The sequence below is a fragment of the Neomonachus schauinslandi genome, chromosome 2, assembly GCF_002201575.2.
Source record: "Neomonachus schauinslandi chromosome 2, ASM220157v2, whole genome shotgun sequence".
Taxonomy (NCBI): Eukaryota; Metazoa; Chordata; class Mammalia; order Carnivora; family Phocidae; genus Neomonachus; species Neomonachus schauinslandi.
Window position 1 is genome coordinate 7442446 of NC_058404.1, and position 20904 is coordinate 7463349.

At 35.4% G+C, this 20904-nt stretch overlaps 1 protein-coding gene across 1 annotated transcript in view; it reads right to left on the reverse strand.

The window, feature by feature from the left end:
• The window catches only part of GPM6A (glycoprotein M6A), a 47508-nt gene extending 27705 nt beyond the window's left edge, over positions 1-19803 (reverse strand). The window contains exons 1-2 of the mRNA XM_021694160.2: positions 19612-19803; positions 1423-1579 (exon numbers count right to left, since the gene is read on the reverse strand). Of these exons, the coding sequence (XP_021549835.2) occupies positions 1423-1579; positions 19612-19652 (198 nt within the window). The 5' untranslated portion in view covers positions 19653-19803. The remainder of the gene's footprint in view (positions 1-1422; positions 1580-19611) is intronic.
• Between the last annotated feature and the right edge of the window lie 1101 nt (positions 19804-20904).

Sequence of the window (20904 nt, forward strand, 5' to 3'; positions counted from 1 at the left end):
CAGGATCACGACCTGAGCCGAAGGCAGTCGCTCAACCGACTGAGCCACCCAGGCGCCCCTCCTCCAGGCATTTCATTTTATTTTATTTTATTTTATTTTAAAGATTTTATTTATTTATTTGAGAGAGAGAGAATGAGAGAGAGAGAGTACATGAGAGGGGGGAGGGTCAGAGGGAGAAGCAGACTCCCTGCCGAGCAGGGAGCCCGATGCGGGACTCGACCCCGGGACTCCAGGATCATGACCTGAGCGGAAGGCAGAGGCTTAACCGACTGAGCCACCCAGGCGCCCTTCATAACTTGCTTTCTTAATAGAGAAACTGCTGAGGTACCACTGATAATTGGCTCACAGAATAGTCTTATTTTATTTTTTAAATGACTCAAAGACTTTTAACTTAACTTCCTCCAGATCTGTAATTTGGTATTACTAATCCTAAAGACATAGTTATTACAATAAGTATCATTCCAGGAAAGAAATGAGTCTTATAAGCAATGATTCCAAAGACAACTACAAGTACCCATAACACTGGGCAAACTATTTTCAGATAATTATCACCTCTGACTCTAAGCGCCATGATAGAACTTGCTACAAGCTGGTAAAATTTTGGTTTTACCAACAAAAGTTTGGTGGTTAACAGCTATTTTCAAACTTTTATGTAAGACTGAAATAAACTATATCATTCCTCATTAGAGACCTCTTACTTAATATGAAAGAGATGTAGACGTTCCTATAGAACACTGGAAAAAGAAGAAAAGCCTGTTAGTCAATGATGGGAGTTCCAACATTTCTTTATAGGAAAATCACTCTGCATAAAAATGCAGAAGTCCTTTCAACTGTATTACCCTTAATTTTTAAACTGCTCTTGTGCTTTAACAGATACACATGCATTGTCTGCATTGTACTAGCTCTAGAATAGAAGTTTGATTTACCATTAAATATCGTATCAGTAAGGATTTAAAACATAATTAAATATAACAGTATAATTTTTACCTTATGTCATATTAAACAGAAATTACATAGTATAGTTCCCTCAAATTTACAGTAAAATGCAAAGGCATATATTTAAGGAGGAGAGACACATATACTGTCCCCAATTGCAGATGGACTTTTTCTGTAATTCTAAATATTGTATGGGAACCCCAAAGCCCTTTGGGGAAAAAAAATCATGAATCACTCTCCAGCTTTGCTGCCTCTAAAACAAAAACCAGTTGTGTTGCATATGATTTGAGAATCTGCAGCTGAATTTTCACATGGAATAATCTTAACTTAGAAAATAGTATTTTTAAGATTTTAGATAGCCATCGCAGGAGGGAATGTTACCGTGATAAAAAAAAAATTACTTTAATTCTTGGCAGATGAATGCAAACACCTCTGTGCTATTGCAACAAACCCACATTAAACCCTGATCATTGGCAAATAACATACCCAGGCGCTCACGCATCTGCCGCAAGTGGTGATTTTGAAATCCCCATAGAGATCTTTGATGGCACCAGTCGTGAAGAAACCTTCCACCATCAGCAGAATGCCATAAACAAAGAAGGCAGCCGCGATGCCGTAGATCACATACTTGAAGATGTCAATCCTGGGGGAGAAGAGACAAAGGGCTTTACTTTAATAACTCTTCATGCCTGACTGGCAGCAATTGATTCTCACGTGCTCATGGCTCCTTCAGAATGAGAGCCACAGAATATTTATGTCCATAAGGGAGGCTGGATTTAAAAACATTTTTGCTTTAGAGGCCTAATGTTTGTATATATTTTTTGTTCAGCCTCTGCTAGTATTTGTTGACAGGGCTTTTGACCTTTGTTTTCCCCTCTTTTCTTCCTGCCTCCCCTTCCCTTGTTCACGCCAAGGTAGTCTTGGGCAAGCACTGAGTCACATTGTGAAAAGAGTCTGCTGAAATTCATTTATTAAGTATGATAATCATCATATAATTTCTCCTATTATGACAAAGTATCAAGTATAAAGATTTATATATCTACTACTGAGTTTTGAAAACAAAAGAGGAAGAAAGCATCATGGTTAATGATGAATCCATTTTCAATTAAATGACCACCTCATATTTTTCTTATTATAGCCAATTATAATTATGTTTTATTCCACACTTACTGTAAACAGTCACTGATATTTTCTGCTGATAACAATGTCAATAATGGAAAAATTATGTTTTTAAAGAAAAGTTATAGTTTTGAAAAATCAAGCCTTTGAGGCAGAATCACTAATAGATTCAGAATTTGGATATGGAACTGGGCCTGAGCCCAGTTTGGGCATAATACCATGGAGGAATGGGAGGGCATTCTTTCCTTTCTCATGATTCAGTGCCCATGTATTTAAAGGCAGAGGGCAGGGAGAGACACATGTATCGTCTATAAATTGCAGACAGATGTTTCTGTTATTCTAGATACTAAATGAGAATCCCAAAGCCCTTTGGAATGAAAAACCATAAGTTAACAATTTTGCTACTTCTAGAAACAAAGCTACTTGTGTAGCCATGGTATGTGGAGAGGGATATATGTTAGCTAACGTTCTGTTTTCACACTCTTGATATCCATTTGTAAGAAAATTGCTCTATATTTCTCACTGTCAAGTTTATTTTTTTCTCTTTCCTCTGATTATTAGAGTATGAATGGAGTAGATAGGGTGGAGGCCAATGATGGAGATAGCCTGTTGACTGTTTATAAGGTGACAAATGAGGGATTAGAAAGCTTGATCATGCTGATAGAGATTTAGAAACTCTTGATGTTATGACAATATTTTTAAAAGAATACATGCAATAGCATAAGTGAATTTGTTGCATATAAAAAGAATAAGAAGAGCCTGCTAATTTTCACTGTACCAGGGCAATTGTTTAGTGACTGATTTTCACTGTCTGAAAATCTAAATATTGCACAATTTTACTTGTCAAGGGCAATGAGGCAGATGATGTGAACCTGCAAGCTTATCATGCATGTGAAAGAATCTGAGGATTTCAACTTACAGATGGGACTTTGAAGAATTTGATTCAATGGGCTTCTCCATAAAACTTTTAGGTTAAAATGACATGTTTTAAAATATACTTAAATTTTTATTCAGAAATAATTTCAAATTTATAAAAGAAGTTGTGGAAAATGAACAGTATGAAGATAAACTATACATCCTTTATCTATTTTATAATATTTTACCTCATTTATTGTTTTCTTGTGTTTCTCTCTGTCTCTGGAGAATTACATCTGAACATAGAAAAATTCTCCACAGTATACTTATTGACTTCAGGGAATCTAACATTGATATAATACTTGTGTCAAATCTCATTGTATTCCAGTTTTACCAACTGGACTGACCCAATGATGAACTTCCTGGCATCTTCTTTCCCAATAAGGGATCCAGTCTAGGGGTAAGTACTGCATTCACTGGCCACCTGTCTTTACTTTCTTTTAACCAGGAACACATCCACAGCCTCTTTGTCTTTATGAAATTAATTGACGCTGTTGAGGAGTATAATCCCACTCTGTCCTTATTAGATAACATTCTTCATTTTGAGTTTGTCTGATGTTTCCTCCTGATTAGATTCAGATTACTCATTCATGGCTGGAATACAATAAAGGTGACTTTCTGTGCATCTGCCCCTCAGTAGTGATGCTGATTTGGATCATCTAGACAAGATGATGTCTAATTTCTGTACTGTGCAATTGCTATTGTTTCCTTTGTAGCTAGTAAGTCATCTGTGAAGAGACAAACATCCTGTTCTACATTAAAACTTCCTGCCAGTGTTAGCAGTCATTGATGGATCTTGACTAATCCAATCTTCCTATTGCATTAACAAAATGCTCATTTTCTAACTGTAGTACTCATTCACATTTACCAGTTGGTACTAGATATTCTGATGTAAGCAAGAGCCCTCCCTTTTCCCCTTTTTATTAATTTTTTGTTTATTTGTCTATTTATTAATTATATGGCCTAAGGATGTCTGCTTTTTTCTCTGAAGTTTATAAGCCACTACTCTACTTAATTATTTTGGTGCTTAAATTATTCTAGACTTGGCCAGTGGGCATTCCCAAAGCCGACTCCTATATCCTTGTGACATGTGCCCATCATTTTTTGTAAAATATTCCTTTCTTTCTTACACAGCAAGAGGACCGAGGCTCTCTTTGTACATACCTCCCTCAACCCCCAAATTAGGCATCTCTTTGCCAAGCCCTGGTTCTTTTTTTTAATGTGTCTATATTTATTTTTTAATTTAAATTCAATTAATTAACATATAATGTATTATTCGTCTCAGGGGTACGGGTCTGTGATTCATTAGTCTTATACCCAGTGCTCATTACAACACATACCCTCCCCAATGTCCATCACCCAGCCACCCCATCCCTCTACCCTATGTCCCCTCCAGCAACCCTCAGTTTGTTTCCTATGATTAAAAGTCTCTTATGGTTTGTCTCCCTCTCTGGTTTCATCTTGTTTCATTTTTTCCTCTCTTCCCTTATGATCCTCTGTTTTGTTTCTTAAATTCCACATATCAGTGAGATCATATGATAATTGTCTTTCTCTGATTGACTTATTTCGCTCAGCATAACACCCTCCAGTTCCATCCACGTCGTTGCAAATGGCAAGACCTCATTCCTTTTGATGGCTGCGTAATATTCCATTGTATATATATACACCACCTCTTCTTTATCCATTCATCTGTCGATGGACATCTGAAGCCCTGGTTCTTTTCATGAGCAGTAGTATTGGAGACCAAGACGTGGGTACTCATTGCTGCTGTGGTGTCTTTGCCTCTTGGTCTTTTCAGCGTACCAAGTTAGGAAACACATGCATGTACACACACACACATTCATATATACAATGACGTAAACACGTACATTCAAGTATCTATGTGAACTTGACATACATATACTGGCACACATATATTTGCATATCAGACACACACGTTATTTTAGAAATCTCGAGTTCATAGTGATATTTCCAAATCTAATCGATTCCCACAGGGTTTTTTGTGGCCTTCCCCCACTCTGTATTTGTGTGACCTTCTTCCTTAGCGAGAATCCTAATTCCCAAGAATAACACATATATTCTTTTGTTCGATTCATAATAAATCTAAAATTATTTCATCCAAAGTATTACAAAAATCAAACCTACTTGAAAAGAATTCAGAATGTTTGCAATTCCCCTAACCCTCCACCCAAGACTAAGAGTATATAGTCAAATACTGAGTTTCTAAGTTACTTGGATTAGTTCATTCTTTTTTCTTCCCTTCATTGTGCTTAGGGCATTCATTTGAAATGCAGTGGGGATCTATTTGTTTCAGTTTGTTTCAGTTTTAGGTCCTCTATCCCATCAATATTGACTTAATTTCATTTTTGAACATATAGAATATCATTAACATGCTTCCAAGAGTCAAATCTGTATAAAAAGATACCCCCAGAGAAGGGTCATGACCTCCCCTATCCCTTCCGACCTATTCCTTGTTCATTGCTCCCTTGCTATCCTTCCTGTGTTTTTTTATGTAAAGGCAAGCATGTGTATATGTGTGTGTACATATTCCTGTTTTCCTTTTGCTTTTACATAGAAGGTAGCTTATACACATGCTCTTTTGCACTTAGCTTTTATTGATCAATAACATCCTTAAAATCACTCCATATCAGTTCAGAGATCTTCCTCATTTTTTTCAACAACTGCATGGTAGTCCTAGTGTATATATGTATTTATTTACCCCATATTCTGTGCTTGAATATTTAGATAGATAATCAGTATTTTGCAATTACAAATAATACTGCAATGAATAATCTTGCACAAATGTATTAGAACAATTGATAGTGTATATTTAGGGTAGGGGGACTGATGAGTTGAAAAGTGAAAGCACGTAGCTTTCTGTTAGAAACCGCCAAATTCCTCTCTGTAAGCGTTGTACCATTTCTGCATCCCCAACAAGGATGTATGAGACTCTTTGTCTACAGCCCCAACAAAAGACTATATTGTCAAGCTTCTGAATCATTGCTAACTGATGGGTGATAACTGGTATCATAGTTTTGCTGTATTTATCTTAGTAAGAGTGAAATGGAACATCTTTTTATACAATCATAAGCAACATTTGTCTTTTCGTGAATTGTCATATCTTTTGCCCACTTATCTATAAGGTTTGTATATTGGGAATATTTGGTTTTTACCTATAACACATGTTGCTAATATTTTCTCCTAGTATGCCATCTGTCTTTTGGCTTTGCTTATGGCATTTTGCCTGACACTTAAAGAAACAGAAACTTCGATGTTGTCTAAGTTATCTGTCTTCTCTTTTGTTACACTGGGATTTTAGTCATAGTTATAAGCCTTTATTAATAGCCAGGTTATACAGGAATTATGTTTTCTTCTAGCATGTGTATCATACCATTTTATTACACTTAGACTTCTGATCAATTTGGTGTTTATTCTTTGGGTAGTGCAGAAACTGGATCTAATTTTATCTTTTTCAAAACGGCTGTCTATCACACCGGAAAACTCTCAGATGTGGATGCCTCTCTGGGGGATGGGGAGGTTAGCAGCATCCATATTTTATAGGTTCATATTAGTTACAATATCAAAGAGTGAAGTGGTTTGTTAATTTTGTCCACTGTTATAACAGCATTATTTGTATTATTTCTAAAAGTCCTCTTCTGAAGACACATATTGGAGTATTTTGGGGTGACATGATATGATGTCAGGGATTTGCTTGGATAAAACTCCAGGTATTCATATATTACTTACAAAGTTAAGAAGCTCAAAAATAAAAGCAATAAAAATTAAAAGAATGAAGAAAAGGTTGTCTAGTTGTCCTAACATCATTTATTTAAAAAGACCACCTTTGGAGGGGATTAAGAGTATACATCATGATGAGCACCGGGTGTTGTAAGGAACTGTTGAATCACTATACTGTACACCTGAAACTAACATTACACTGTATGTTAATGAACTGGATTCTAAATAAAAACTTAAAAAGAAATAAAGTGCTATGCAAATGTAAAAAAAGTGCCCCCAGAAAGAACTATATAGGCATATTTACTGTGCTCATGTATTGCTAGACGTTTCTGATATTTTCATACTTAGAAAAAGCTTTTATAGGTAGCAATTGTTGTAAAAGCAAAAAAGAACATTGGTGACTGTGGTAGGTTAAAAAAATGCTTCCCTCCAAATATATTCACTTCTTAATCCTTGAAGCCTCTGAATATTACTTTATATGGCAAAGAGTCAATTTTACCTTCTAGGGTGTACATGGTGATAAGTTAAAGATCTTGGGAGGAGAAGCTTATCCTGGAAAACTCGGGTGGGCCCTAAAGGCAGTCACAGGTATCTTTATGAGAGATGGGCAGAGGGAGTTTTGAGAAAGATGCTCAGAAAAGGAGGAGGGACAGTGAAGATGGAGGCAGACACTTGAGCAATGGGGTCTAAAATCAAAGAACGCCTGCAACCAGCGAGCCTGGGAGAGGCAAGGAATAGAATCCTCTCTAGGGTCTCAGGAGGGAGTGCAGCTCTGCTGAAACCTTGGCTTTAGACTTCGGGCCTCCCCAACTGTGAGAGAATAGGGTTGTGTTGTTTTAAGGCACCGAGTTTGTTATAGTCAACCCAAGAAACTCATACAGTTACTTTATTCCTTTACTTCTTTAGTATTTCTGTATCTGTAAGGACTATTTTAAAGTAATTTGCATATTGTCTAACGCACGTGTATGTTACAGACTATGAGAATACAGTAGTTTGACAGTAATGAGGACAAGTTGCTCGTGCATGTAATATACCTCTTCTCAAAGTAGGGAAATGGCTGCTTCCTCCTAAGCACCTAAAACCAGTATATTACCAAGTAGGAGGTGAGTGGATTTTCCAGCTCAGAGTTAGATATATATGTATATCCTATTCAACTTCAGTTAAAAAAAAAATACATCAGCAATTTTAGAGACTACTTGAAACTGTTTTGGAATCTTCACAGTTGTGATGGAGAATATCCATGTTTTATTAGTTTTCAATTGAGGCAAAAAACACATAACACGAGCTCTAGCCTCTTAAATTAAGTGTACAACACAGTATTAACCATAAGCCTGGTGTTGTACAGTAAGTGTTGAGAACTTGTTCATCTTGTGTAACTGAAACTCTAAACCCCATGAACAGGAACTCCCTGTTCTTCTTCTCCCCAGCCCTTGACCAACATCATCCTACTTTCTGTTTCTATGAGTTTGACTACTTTAGGTATCTCATGTAAGTGGAATCATGTCGTATTTGTCCTTCTGAGACTGGCTTATCACTTAGCATAAAGTCCTCAACGTTCATCCATGTTTGGAGAACATAACAGGACTTTCTTCTCTTTTATGGCTTAAAGATATTCCATTCTATGTATAAACCTCCTTTTTTTTATCCATTCATCTGTGGGTGAACATTTAGGTAATGTCCACATGTTGGCTATTGTGAATAATGCTGCAATTAACATGGGAATGCAAATCTCTCTTTGAGATCTTGATTTCAAATCATTTGGATAAATAACTGGATGTGGGATTGCTGGATCATACTTTGTTTTTTATGTAATGGTTATCCTGCCTGTTGTGAGGTGATACCTCATTATGGTTTTGATTGACATTTCCTAGATGATGAGTAATGTTGAGCATCTTTTTTTCATATGCCTGTTGGCCATTTGTATATCTTCTTTGAAGAAATGTCTATTGGAGTATTTTGCCCATTTTAAGTCAGGTTATTTGGTTTTTTGCTATTGAGTTGTAGGGGTTCCTATATAGTTTGGATATTAACCCCTTATTGGATATATGGCTTGCAAATATTTTCTCCCATTCTGTAGGTTGCCTTTTCACCCTGTTAAGTATTTTCTTTGCTGCACAGAAGCTTTTAAGTTTGATGTAGTCTCACTTGTCTATTTTTGCTTTTGTTGCTTGTGCTTTGGTGCCATATCCCAGAGTCATTGCCAATCCCAATATTATGAAGTTTCCCCCTCTATTTTCTCCTAGGAGTTTTAAAATTTTAGGTCTTACATTTAGTTCTTTCATCGACTTTGAATTGAATTGATTTTTGTCTATAAGGTAAGATAAAGGTCCAATATCATTGCTTGCAAGTGAATATCCAGTTTTCCCAGAACCATTTATTGAAGAGACTACCCCTTCCCCATTGTGCCTTGGCACCCTTATTCAAAATCACTTTGCCCGTACAAGGTTTTCTTTCTGGGCTGTCTATTATGTTGCATTAGTCCATATGTCTCTTATGTCACTACTACATTGTTTTCTTTCTTTCTTTTTTTTTAAGATTTTATTTATTTATTTGACAGAGAGGGAGAGAGAGCTAGTGTGCACAAGCAGGGGGAGAGGCAGGCAGAGGGAGACGGAGAAGCAGGCCCCCAGCAGAGCAAGGAGTCCAACAAGGGGCTCGATCCCAGGACCCTGGGATTATGACCTGAGCCGAAGGCAGACGCTTAATGACTGAGCCACCCAGGCGCCCCACTACTACACTGTTTTGATTACTGTAGCTTTCTACTATGCTTTGAAATCAGGAAGTATGAAGCTTCCAGCTTTATTCATCTTTCTCAAGATTGTTTTGGTTATTTGGGGTCCTTTGTGATTCCATATGAATTTTAGGATTGCTCTATCTATTTCTGTAACAAATTCTGTTTGGATTTTGCACTTAATCTGTGAATCACTTTGGGTAGTATGGGCAGTTTAACAATATTATATCTTCCAATCTATGAACATGAGATGTTGTTACATTTATTTGTAGCTTCTTTAAATTATTTCACCACTTGGTTAAGTTTATTCCTAAGTATTTTATTCTTCTTGATTCTATTGTAAATTAGAGGATGTCAATTGGAATTTAGGCCTCTTAAATTTGCTAAAACTTGTTTTCTGACCTAACATGGGATCGATCCTGGATGATGTCCATATGCACTCAAGAAGAATGTGTATTCTGCTACTGTTGGGTAGAATGTTCTAGATAAGTCTGTTAGGCCCATTTGCTCTACAGTGTTGTTCAACTCCTCTGTTTCCTTATTAATCTGCTGTCTGGTTGTTCTATCCTGTATAGAAAGTAGAATATTGAATCCCCCTACTGTTATTGTGATGTTATCTATTTCTCTCTTCAGGTCTGTCAATATTTGCTTCATATATTTGGGTGCTCTGATGTTGTGTGCATATATATTCTTGGTGAATTGACCCACTTATCATTATATAATGTCCTTTGTTTCTTTTGACGGTTTTGACTTAAAGTCTATTTTGATTGATATTTTATGGCCATCCCTCCTTTCTCTCGGTTATCATTGCATGGAATATCTTTTTTCATGCTTTACTTTTAGCATATGTGTGTCTGTAAATCTAAAGCAATTCTCTTGTAGACTACATATGTTTGGACCTTATTTATTATTCATTCAGTCACTCTATGTCTTTTGACTGGGGAATTTAATCCATTTATCTTTAAAGTTATTACTGGTAGGGAAGGACTTATTATTGCCATTTTGAATTGTCTTCTATCTGTTGTGTAGCTTTTTTTGTCTCTTCCTCTTGTCTTCCTTTCTATTTTGTTGATTTTTTTTTTACATGGTTTGATTGCTTTCTTATTTTCTTTTGTATACCTTCTAAAGGTATTTTCTTTGAGGTTATGATGGGTCTTACATAAAACATCTCATACTTAATCTATTTTAAGCTGATAACAACTTAACCACAATTGCAAATAAATACTCTAAAGTTACTTTTCCCCTTTATACACTTTATGTTATTGGTGTTACAACTTACACCTTTTAACATTATGTATCCGTTAACACACTTTTATAGTTTATATAGTTTTTTGTATACCTTTGTCTTTTAACTTCTATGCCAGAATTAAAAGTGATTTACATACATTACAGTTTTACAGCCTGTATTTGTCTATATATTTACCTTTACCAGTGAGCTTTATACTTTCATGGGCTTCTTTGTTGCCATTTAAAGTCCTTTCATTTCAAATTTGAAGGGCTCCCTTTAGCATCTCTTGTAAGGCAAGTCTAATGGTGATAATATCACTCAGCTATTGTTTATCTGGGAATTTTTAAAAATTTCTCCTTCATTTTTGAAGGATACTTTTAGCAGATATAGTATTCTTGGTTGGTAGTTTCCTTTGTTCAGTAATTTGAATATATCACCCCAGTCTCTTGAGGTGAGGGAGTGTTCCACCTCCAGACGCTTAAGCACAACTTCAAGTCTGTTTTGCACATTAAGTAATAGTTTCAGGTTCCAGGGATTAGGTTCTGGATATCTTTGGGGGCCATTATTTAGCCTGTCACAACCTTATATATGTAACTGACATTTCCAAACATTCAACTATTCTTACATAAAGCTTTCTTCAAACAATCTGAAGATGGGCATTTACTAATGTTACATTCCAAAATGCATTTAAAAATTTTAAATCGTCGATATATTTAAGTTATGATATATCTGATATTATCATATTGGCTTGAATCCCTCTTTCACTAAAGTACTCTCTTATCAACATGCAATATATGAACTTAACAGAACAAAGAACTTTGAATATGACATTAGAAAAATTAAATTCTTCTTATCTATAAAAATGAGTATTCTGTTAATGATATGTCAACAAAATGCATTAATAACCCCTCTGATCATGAAGTCACTGACTGTGTCCATAACAGGATGAAATAGCAGATTCCATAAGAAGTCTTTGTTTTGCTACTTTTGTGTTTTTTTTTCCTACTTCTTAAGCAATTCATGGAAATACTTAACCTCCTTTCTGAATCTGAACTTTAAAATTTGATGATATTTCTATAAACAATTGTTTTACTGATTTAAAAGCAATATATGTCCATTATAGAGAAAAATAAAGTTAAAACCAGAAAATCAGATTATTTACTGCTTACCCTCCCAGTTTTTTTTCCATAGTAATTATAATTCATTCCAAAAGTTATGATTATTCTATACTGCTTTACAAACTTCATTTTTGGCCAATATACTATGAATATTTTAAATGTTCTATAATTTTATCAACATATTTTTTTAAGATTATGGCACATTCTATCATTTGAAGGTATCACAATATATTTTACCAATTCTCTACTACTTTCATTCAATGGTAGGAAGGATAATGGCCCCTCCAAAGATGTTTGTATCTAATCTCCAGAACCTGTAAATATGTTATCTTGTTCAATGAGACTTGGAAAATGTGATTAAATTAATAATTTGAGATTTGGAGGTTATCCTGCATTGACAGGATGTAATATATTATATAATATAATCGCAAGTCCTAATAAATGAAAGGAAGATGCAGAAGAATCAGAGTCAGATCCAGAGAGAGATCTGAGATGCTACAGTGCTGGCTTTGAAGATGGAAGGGGGCCACGAGCCAAGGAATGCAGGTGGCCTCTAGAAGCTGGAAGAAATAAAAATACAGATTCTCCCCTGGAGCCTCCAGATGGAGCACAATCCCGCCAATACCTTGATTTCAGCCTATTTCCATAAACCCAGTAAGACCCATTTCAGAATTCTGATATCCAGAACTGTAAAACACACACACACACACACACACACACACACAACCCAAACAGTAAATTTGGGGTTTTTTTTAATTCACTAAATTTGCTGTAATTTGTTCCATCAACAGTAGGAAGGTAATGCAGCACTCTTACAAACAGCATCGTAATAATGATCATTTCAGATAAATCTTTGTAAGGAATGTATTGTCAAAGTGGTATCCAGAAAGTCTGAACCAAAATAAAAATGCATTGAGAACAGTTAGAGGGCTTATTCTCTGTTTCCCAATACCATGTATTATCATTTAATTTTTCTGATAATTTGACAGTAAAAACAATAGTATCATTTTAATAAACTTTCTTAGTTTAGTAGTATGGATGGACATATACTTACAATCTATCAATCATTTGTATTCTTCAATGAAATAAGTTTTTATATTTTTTTCTATTTTTCTACTGCAAAATGTATCCTTTTGTTGTTGAATTAACTGCCTTTATTAAAATTAGGACCTCTTGTCATGTAAGTGGTAAATATGTTTCTGGGTTTTGTGTATTTTTAATTTTTTTAAAGTAATACTTCATTGAATAAAATTTAATTTATATTATATCAAATCCATATATACTTTCCTTTGTGATATCTTATATTTCTTAGTTACTTCTTGCCCCATGATAAAGGAAATCTTAATCTATTTTTCTTCTAGCTTCTACAAATTAGTTTATTCTTAAATTTAAAATTTTCAATTCATCTGAAAGTCTTTTGGTAAAAATGTGAATAGGGACATAATTTTATATTACTTATAACTACTTATATATACTTAATTCTCTTTTTACTATCTCTATTCTAGTCCATTTGATATATATTTTTTTATTCCTGTGCCCTATACTATTAATTACTGTAGTTTCTCCATTCCCTCTATTTCTTAACCTGATGCATCCTGGAAACTACTGACTCTACCATTCTTGGATTCCTATCTGTTTAGTCTGATGTGGATGGCACTTTGCTAACGTATCTTTCCCATGTCAGTGTTTGAGGAAAATCAATCTGTCTTGTTCTACTCTGGACCCCTAAGGATTAGAACAGTAATTGACACATAGTATAACCCACTATTTTTTGCTGAATGAGTGGATTCATTAAAAGACAAATCAGACAAAGGATTAGCCTGAAAAATTATATCTGCATATTTGAAAACAAAAACACAGAAATATAATAAATACAGTAAGTTTTAAATTCCATATTTGCTATTCAATTTTCAAAGCAGGCAAAAACACTAAGATAGCTGCTCTTGAATAAAGACTAAGGTTTAGCAAGTGAATTATAGGTTGTAAGCATCTCAGAACTAGAAGTTCATTACCAGCCTTGTCTGAATACCTTCATTCTCAGGCAAATCAGTACATTCCAAGGCAGACCAAGTACTCTTTAGAAAACTCTTGACTTTTGGAAAGTTCTTTACAGAGTCAAAAACTATTGCCCTATAAATTGGAGTCCAACCAAAATCTCTCTCTGAATCACAAAAAGCAAGGCAAGTTTTCCTCTACCAGATATGTAGAGGAATTTGAATGAAATCATCATGTTCTTATTTGTAAATATTTGTTTCTAAAGTTGCTGTATTTCTGGAAGTTAGAAAAGAGAAGAGAAATTAGATCTTTGAATTCTAATCGAGTCTGAAACCTACTCTTGGTGCTTACTTTGAAACATCTACTCTAGTCAAGACGTAGAGCATTAAGAGTATTGTGGTAAGTAGGGTATGTGTAGGGACAAACACCTTTAGGAAGCGTGATATGGGGCATTAAAATCGTGGTCCAGCTTCATGGAAGACACCACCATCATAATTGAAACCATCATCACCACAGTCAGCTGCAGATGCATGTTCATAAACAGGTGCGTAGTCTTAATAGGTACCAGCCCTTTATAACTGTTTTAAAATATCAACTCATTTTATCCGAGTAACAGCCTTAGGGAGTTGGCATTAGTTAAGTCCCTTTTACAGATGATGAGGGACTGAGGCAGACAGGTTAAACTTGTCCAAGGCAAGAAAGTAGAAAGGGGCAGATACCACATGAAATAAACTGGGGAAGTTTGACCCCAGAACCAGTGCTCAGTTCTACACTTGCTTGTTTCTCTACCTCAAGTCCTCATGATTTACATACTTGGTTTCGTTGTTGTTGTTTTATATGAGTGAGGTGTTTTTGTTTGTTTAACACTCATTTGAGGATTACTAGTCTGGCTGAAATATTGCATAAGGAGATGCTTTCTGTGTATTAAACCAGAAGTTAGGAAGTCTATATGGTGTTCTAACATAAGTTCTAGTGAGGACTGAAATTATTTTTGAATCTCCAAGAGTAATCAATAATCTTGCTTCAAAACTAATTTGTCTGATCTTCAAAATTCTTGTAAGCAGAAGATTACAGCAATCTGACTTGATTGTCAATCTCCTGGCAGTTGACGTACTGCTGTGATTTCTGTCATTCAATGAAACCCGGTTTTGTTTTACCATGAATTCCTGCTTTCTTTTCCCTTCTCATTTCCATCCATGACTGTTTTCTATTTCGTTTAGTTCCAAGAAATAAATGTCTGAACTATAAGCAGATTTAGAGTTACAGACATAGGAAGTTGAGAGCAAAACCAATATGTCTATTTTATCTGAGCTTATTGCCTGCTTTTGTTTTAGGCAAACAGAGATTAATTTTTATGTGTGCATTCAATACCAAAGAATTCATTATCTAGTAACCTCAGTTCTTGATGCATTAAGTTCAAGTCACAGTATTAAACTTTGAAAATAAAATACATTCACTCTGAATATCAAGGGTACCAGATCCTAGACCTTCACTATAATTTGTCAAAACCCAAACACAGTCCCTGTCTAATTAATATACAGGGGCATGTATTTGTGAATAAGACTGTCTCTTGCTCAGTCCTCTAGAGAGTTACTCAAGAAGCCAAGTCACTTAGCAAAATTAGTGGTTTGGATTGTTTGAGATCTAATTTTCTAACCAGTTTCCATATTTCATTGTCCTCTATGAATCTGCTCTGCAGAAGTAAAATGCATACCCTGCTTCTTGCTCACTCAGCCAAATGAAAGTGATGGAACACATAATAATACCTTGCCAAGGGGCTCTCAGGTAAGGAAGTCTGACTCACAGATCAGAAAATGATCTCCTCACTACATAGCAGAAAGTGGTAAAGCAGTGAACTGTTGCCAGTGTGGAATGGGCCTGAACGGAGATGCCAAACCAAAAAAAGCTGTAGTCAGAGTGTAAGAATATCCTTTAAGGGAAGCAATGGGCTAGGCCACACTCTCATTGTCACAACACTTTGGAGCCAACAAAAGACCATGGACTTGAAAGGGATGAAAAGCTTTCCAGAAACCAAGTTAATGAGGAGGGACAGAGTGATACTTAAAAATATATCAATGGGTCACAAAATCTTTGAGAAATTCCCTCTATTCTCTCTCTATGGGGATGTACACTTCTCAAATGGGATATGACACAATGGTTTGATGGATGACATCAGCTGAAGATGGAGGAGCTACACTTCGGTCACCTTCCTCTAGTGAAGGCTGATGGTACTGAGAGTTTTATGTCCAAAACACGGGTTGCATGAGAATGGAGATTATTCCTATATGTATTTATAGTATTTATGAATTTATAATATTATTTATTATTTATATGCAAACTTATTTATGAGAAGTCAGTTTTGCATGCTAGACAGATGATTACTGAAATGAAATCGTCATCTTTCACTCTGCTTGACCTTCACATTTCTGCCTATAGACTAGGAGATGTTGCCCATGTTGAGATGTGTGCATGTGTTTAAGAGAAAGAAGACAGTGAAGAGACAGAGACAGAGAAACTGAGATAAAGAATGAAGTAATCCTTAGATCCTGACGACTACAGGAGGAAAAGTGGAGGCTTGGGCAACTGGTTTTATGTTTTAGTTCACACATCCAGTAAACAGGCTTCTTTTCCTTTTTATAAAGGAAATGATACAGGAGTGCCTAATTTGGTGGAACCAAGCATGTGAACTATGGAGACAAAAACAGACTATAAATGACTAAAATTGGCCAACGGGTGCTTTCTTCCCATTCTCTTACACATTCTTTTCCAAACTTACCTTAGCTCATTTCCAAGTAAATTGTATTGCCTGCAAATTCATTTCTCAGCCACCTCTATTCTATATTTCCTTATTTTACGCTCTCTGTTTCCCCTTCACCTTATCTATTCCTCGGATATCCCTATAAGGCAGCATCCCATAGGATAATCTCTACTTGCTCTAAACCGGTATGTGAATCTTTGAATGTATCAGTTGGCACCAATGGTACCGAGTAGTTTATGGTACATATCTTCCCTCTGTTTTCATGAACCGTTTGTTGACAGGGAAAGAGTCTGAATTCCTTCAGTAGCTTCAGAAGGCCTTGTATAAAGAATTTTAGTTATTTGAAATATAAAAACAATTTGAGCACTTGCTTTTATTCCAATCAAAATGGTATTCTTCCCATTCCAAAAATGCATTATTAATTTTACAGTTAACTTCCAATGGGACAGAGTAAAGGTAAAAGTACCAAATTAAGCATATGATCTCCGATTTCTCTTCTGAACTCCCACACACACTACTACTTCAGAGCTTTAGTAGAATTCTGTGATATATTAAAGTCTGCTGTCTAAATGTCAAATAAGTATCTTGACAATTGGTTTCTAATAGATGTATACAATCATCTCATGTCATTTATTAGACTCATGATTTCTTACATACTTCTATATCTAAAGTTAGCAATTTGGATGTAGCCTAACTATATAGAATCTGTAGATTTTAAGGACATCTGTGGTAGCTTAAAATAATGCACAGTGAAAACATATTTTGTCCAGTGTGGGCTGAGATAAAACTAAAAAGAAAATGTCAGTTTTATCACATTAAAATATATCCTTGCAATCATTTTCTTAGGGATCTCTGAAACTAACCTGCAATAATCCAAAGCATTTTCAGATAGTTCAGTCATATTCCAAATGATGAATATCATTTATAAACTTTCAAGGATCAATCCATGCTATATAGCTAATGTAATGGAAATTGATGAACTGTCTGCTAAGGGCTTAAAGAATTTAATTTAATGGATAATGGTAATTTTTCAAAACCAACTTGTAAAATAAAATTACACTGGGAAATATGAGGAAAGTGATATAATTCCTTTGTTTTTTTAGGTTATGATTTTTAAAATTTGCTATTAATTCATCTCCATTAGTCACTGACACTGACGAAGCTCTAAATTGATACTTCAGATTTAGGGACTGTTTTTTAAATAATCTCAGTTCTTACCTGAGTGGGTCATCAACTCCTTTCTCCTCTTAATAACTATGCCTGGAGAGGTTCTCAGTCTCACACATGCTTTGTCATATTTCTTATTTTATGGCCGGTCTTTCCCAAATTTTAAATGCCAATGTATTTTAGATAAGCATAAATATTTCAAATAAATATTTCCTTTTCCTCAGAATTTTGCTATGCCCTCTGTCCAAAGGTACAGGCCCTCCACTCTGCAAAATAGGAAATTCTTGCTCTATTGCTTAATAGAAATGTATACCATTTTTCTCTTTTCTTTACATAGAAATCAGCAACTTTAATTAATAAAATAATAAATATAATCTGTGAGCAATATTTTGTTCAAGACTGTCTATAGCTGATGAATTATTTAAAAATTTAGCAATATGATATATTTTCTGATATTGAAGTTGGAGAAAAGTTGTCTTCTACCTAGAAAGTTGTCCAAGTTGACCAAGTGTTGTCTTAGATTAGGGTCTTAAGTTGTAATTACACGACTGTAGTAGGAACTAGCCCTGGGTAAATAAGAAATGTCATTAACCATTTTGATGGAGTTATGAGAGTAAAAAGCAAAGTCACTCTCACCAGCCATATTAACTACTGAGATTTGTAACTCTGAACCCATCTTATTCCAGGAAAAGTCTATATAAATTATGATCACTGAATTTACTTAGAATGACAAAATAAAGCAACATGAAAAATATTACAAAATTGCATAGTATCAAGAAGCATGAAATAAATGCAAGAGGTTGTAGGGGCCATAAATGCTATGGTGGCTAATGAAATTGAAAGGCTGGGATTATCAAATACAGTGTAAAATAAGCTATCTTCTTTTTGTGGGCATTGCATCACTGAATAAAGGATCTGAATTGGGAATTTATTTGGAACTGAATTCAGTCCTAAACATTTGTTCTCTGTGATATTAAGCAATAAGGGACTGAAACTTGAGCACCAAACTCCTTTACTTCCAGACTATGTTTGAGTTACTTTTTAAAAAATATTAAAGAGGGGAGCCTGGGTGGCTCAGTCGTTAAGTGTCTGCCTTCGGCTCAGGTCATGATCCCAGAGTCCTGGGATGGAGCCCTGCATTGGGCTCCCTGCTCCGCGGGGGGCCTGCTTCTCCCTCTCCCACTCCCCACTGCTTGTGTTCCCTCTCTTGCTGTATCTCTCTCTCTCAAACAAATAAATAAAATCTTTAAAAATAAATAAATAAATAAATAAATAAATAAATAATATTAAAGGTTAGCGATCCTGGGAGTTTGCACTTTATGAGCTAAATGTACATTTTAAGCATAAATCAGGTTTACAGAAAGCTGTTAAATATTACTTATGATTTTTTGTTAAGAGAAGTCAATAAGAACCATTCACCAAGATTTCTTAGGAAGTTCACATCACTTCTGTGAGGCAGGGAAAGAATGATGATATCATACCCAATGTTGAATTAAAAAATTTAAAAGGTAAGAGCACTCAAAGAGTTTTGGTGATTGTCCTAGAATTAGCTGCAGAGTCTACATTTATACCTGGCCCTGTTCTCTACTCTCTCCTCTGTTCTACTAGAGCAGCCTCTGCTCAGATTAGAAGAGCAAACGAAATGCAAGCATTCCACTTAATGGTAACTGAATTTTTGATAAAACTTGACAGTCAGATTAAAACACAGATTAAGTCCAGATGCGGTTGGCTTCAGATCTTCTGCTATGTGTCCTGTATTCATGGTAAAGGTCAAAGTTCTTTTGACTCACTTATTTATTTCTTCATCTGTAACATTGCCTCCCTGAACTCTAGACCCCTATTTATTCGACACGCAGCAATGTGAACATATACTCTCAAGACGAGAAGCAATCCTAGAGTGACTTACATGGTGAAGACATCGAGTGTATCTCCAGCGGTTCTTGCCATCTCAAAGTAGGTTTGCAGAATGTTGACAGTTCCAGAGAGTGCTTCATGGCCACAACCACAGAACAGGGCTACCCCAGCGTAGAGCAGGATGGTGGCAATCAGGGAGGCATAGGGAATGCCTCCCAGGCATTTAATACAGCACTCAAAACACCCTGCAGAAGACCAACGGAAGACAGTTAGGATTTAATATTTTTTCTTCATCTGTATTAATATTAATATTACGTTAATATGTTTTCGTTCTTAGAAAAAGTTTTCTAAGAACGAAAACATATTAACGTAATATTATGGGAAGGCGTATTTGCATTTATAGATGCAATTATTTATAGATGCAATTATGGGAAGGCGTATTTGCATTTATAGATGACATCAGATCAACACACACATCCAGTCTGCCCTGCAGGGTATAAAAATCAAGTTTCTTAATTATAAACCCATCCTCTGTAAGTAAGAGAATATTTAATTCCATTGAAGGCTTCCTCTTCTTCTACCCCCAAACCAATAGAAACCCTTCCTTCCAGACCCAGACTTCCCATAATAATCTTCATCGTGTATATCATTCTATCTTGACTTTATTGCTGTCAAATTTCATCTGCTTAAGTTTTTATTTCAATGACATTTATTCTATGGAACTCCCTTTAGCTGTATTTTCAAAACAGTGGGTCAAAACCTGTTCATTGCGAACCCAGTTTAGTGAACTTTGCTCAGCAGTTTTTAGAAGGGAAAGAGAACAGATTAGGCAATATCTGAGTGCACTGCATGCAGTAAAGCAAATTATTTTAGAGGCTTTTGAGTTCAGATATTAGTTTATGTTATCTTTGTAGTGACTCAAATGTGAAATCTACTTCTTGCTGTGGTGCGTGATTAAAAAAAAATGAGAAAGATACTGAAAAATGAGAAACCAGGACAGGTAAAATCCTCACTCTATCACTGTTTGTTTTTTGGCAAGTTTATTCTTTTCATTTCATCATTTGTAAAAGGGTGACAGTAAGAATTCCCCTCAAGTCGTTCTTGTGAGCATTAATCACACTACTGGGTATTTCCCCAAAGAATATGAAAACACCAATTCAAAAAGATATATGCACCCCTATGTTTATAGCAGTCTTATCTACAATAGCCAAATTATGGAAACAGCCCAAGTGTCCATCAATAGATGAATGGATAAAGAAGAGGTGGTATATATATACAATGGAATATTACTCAGCCATAAAAAGACTGAAATCTTGACATTTGCAACAACATGAACAGAGCTAGA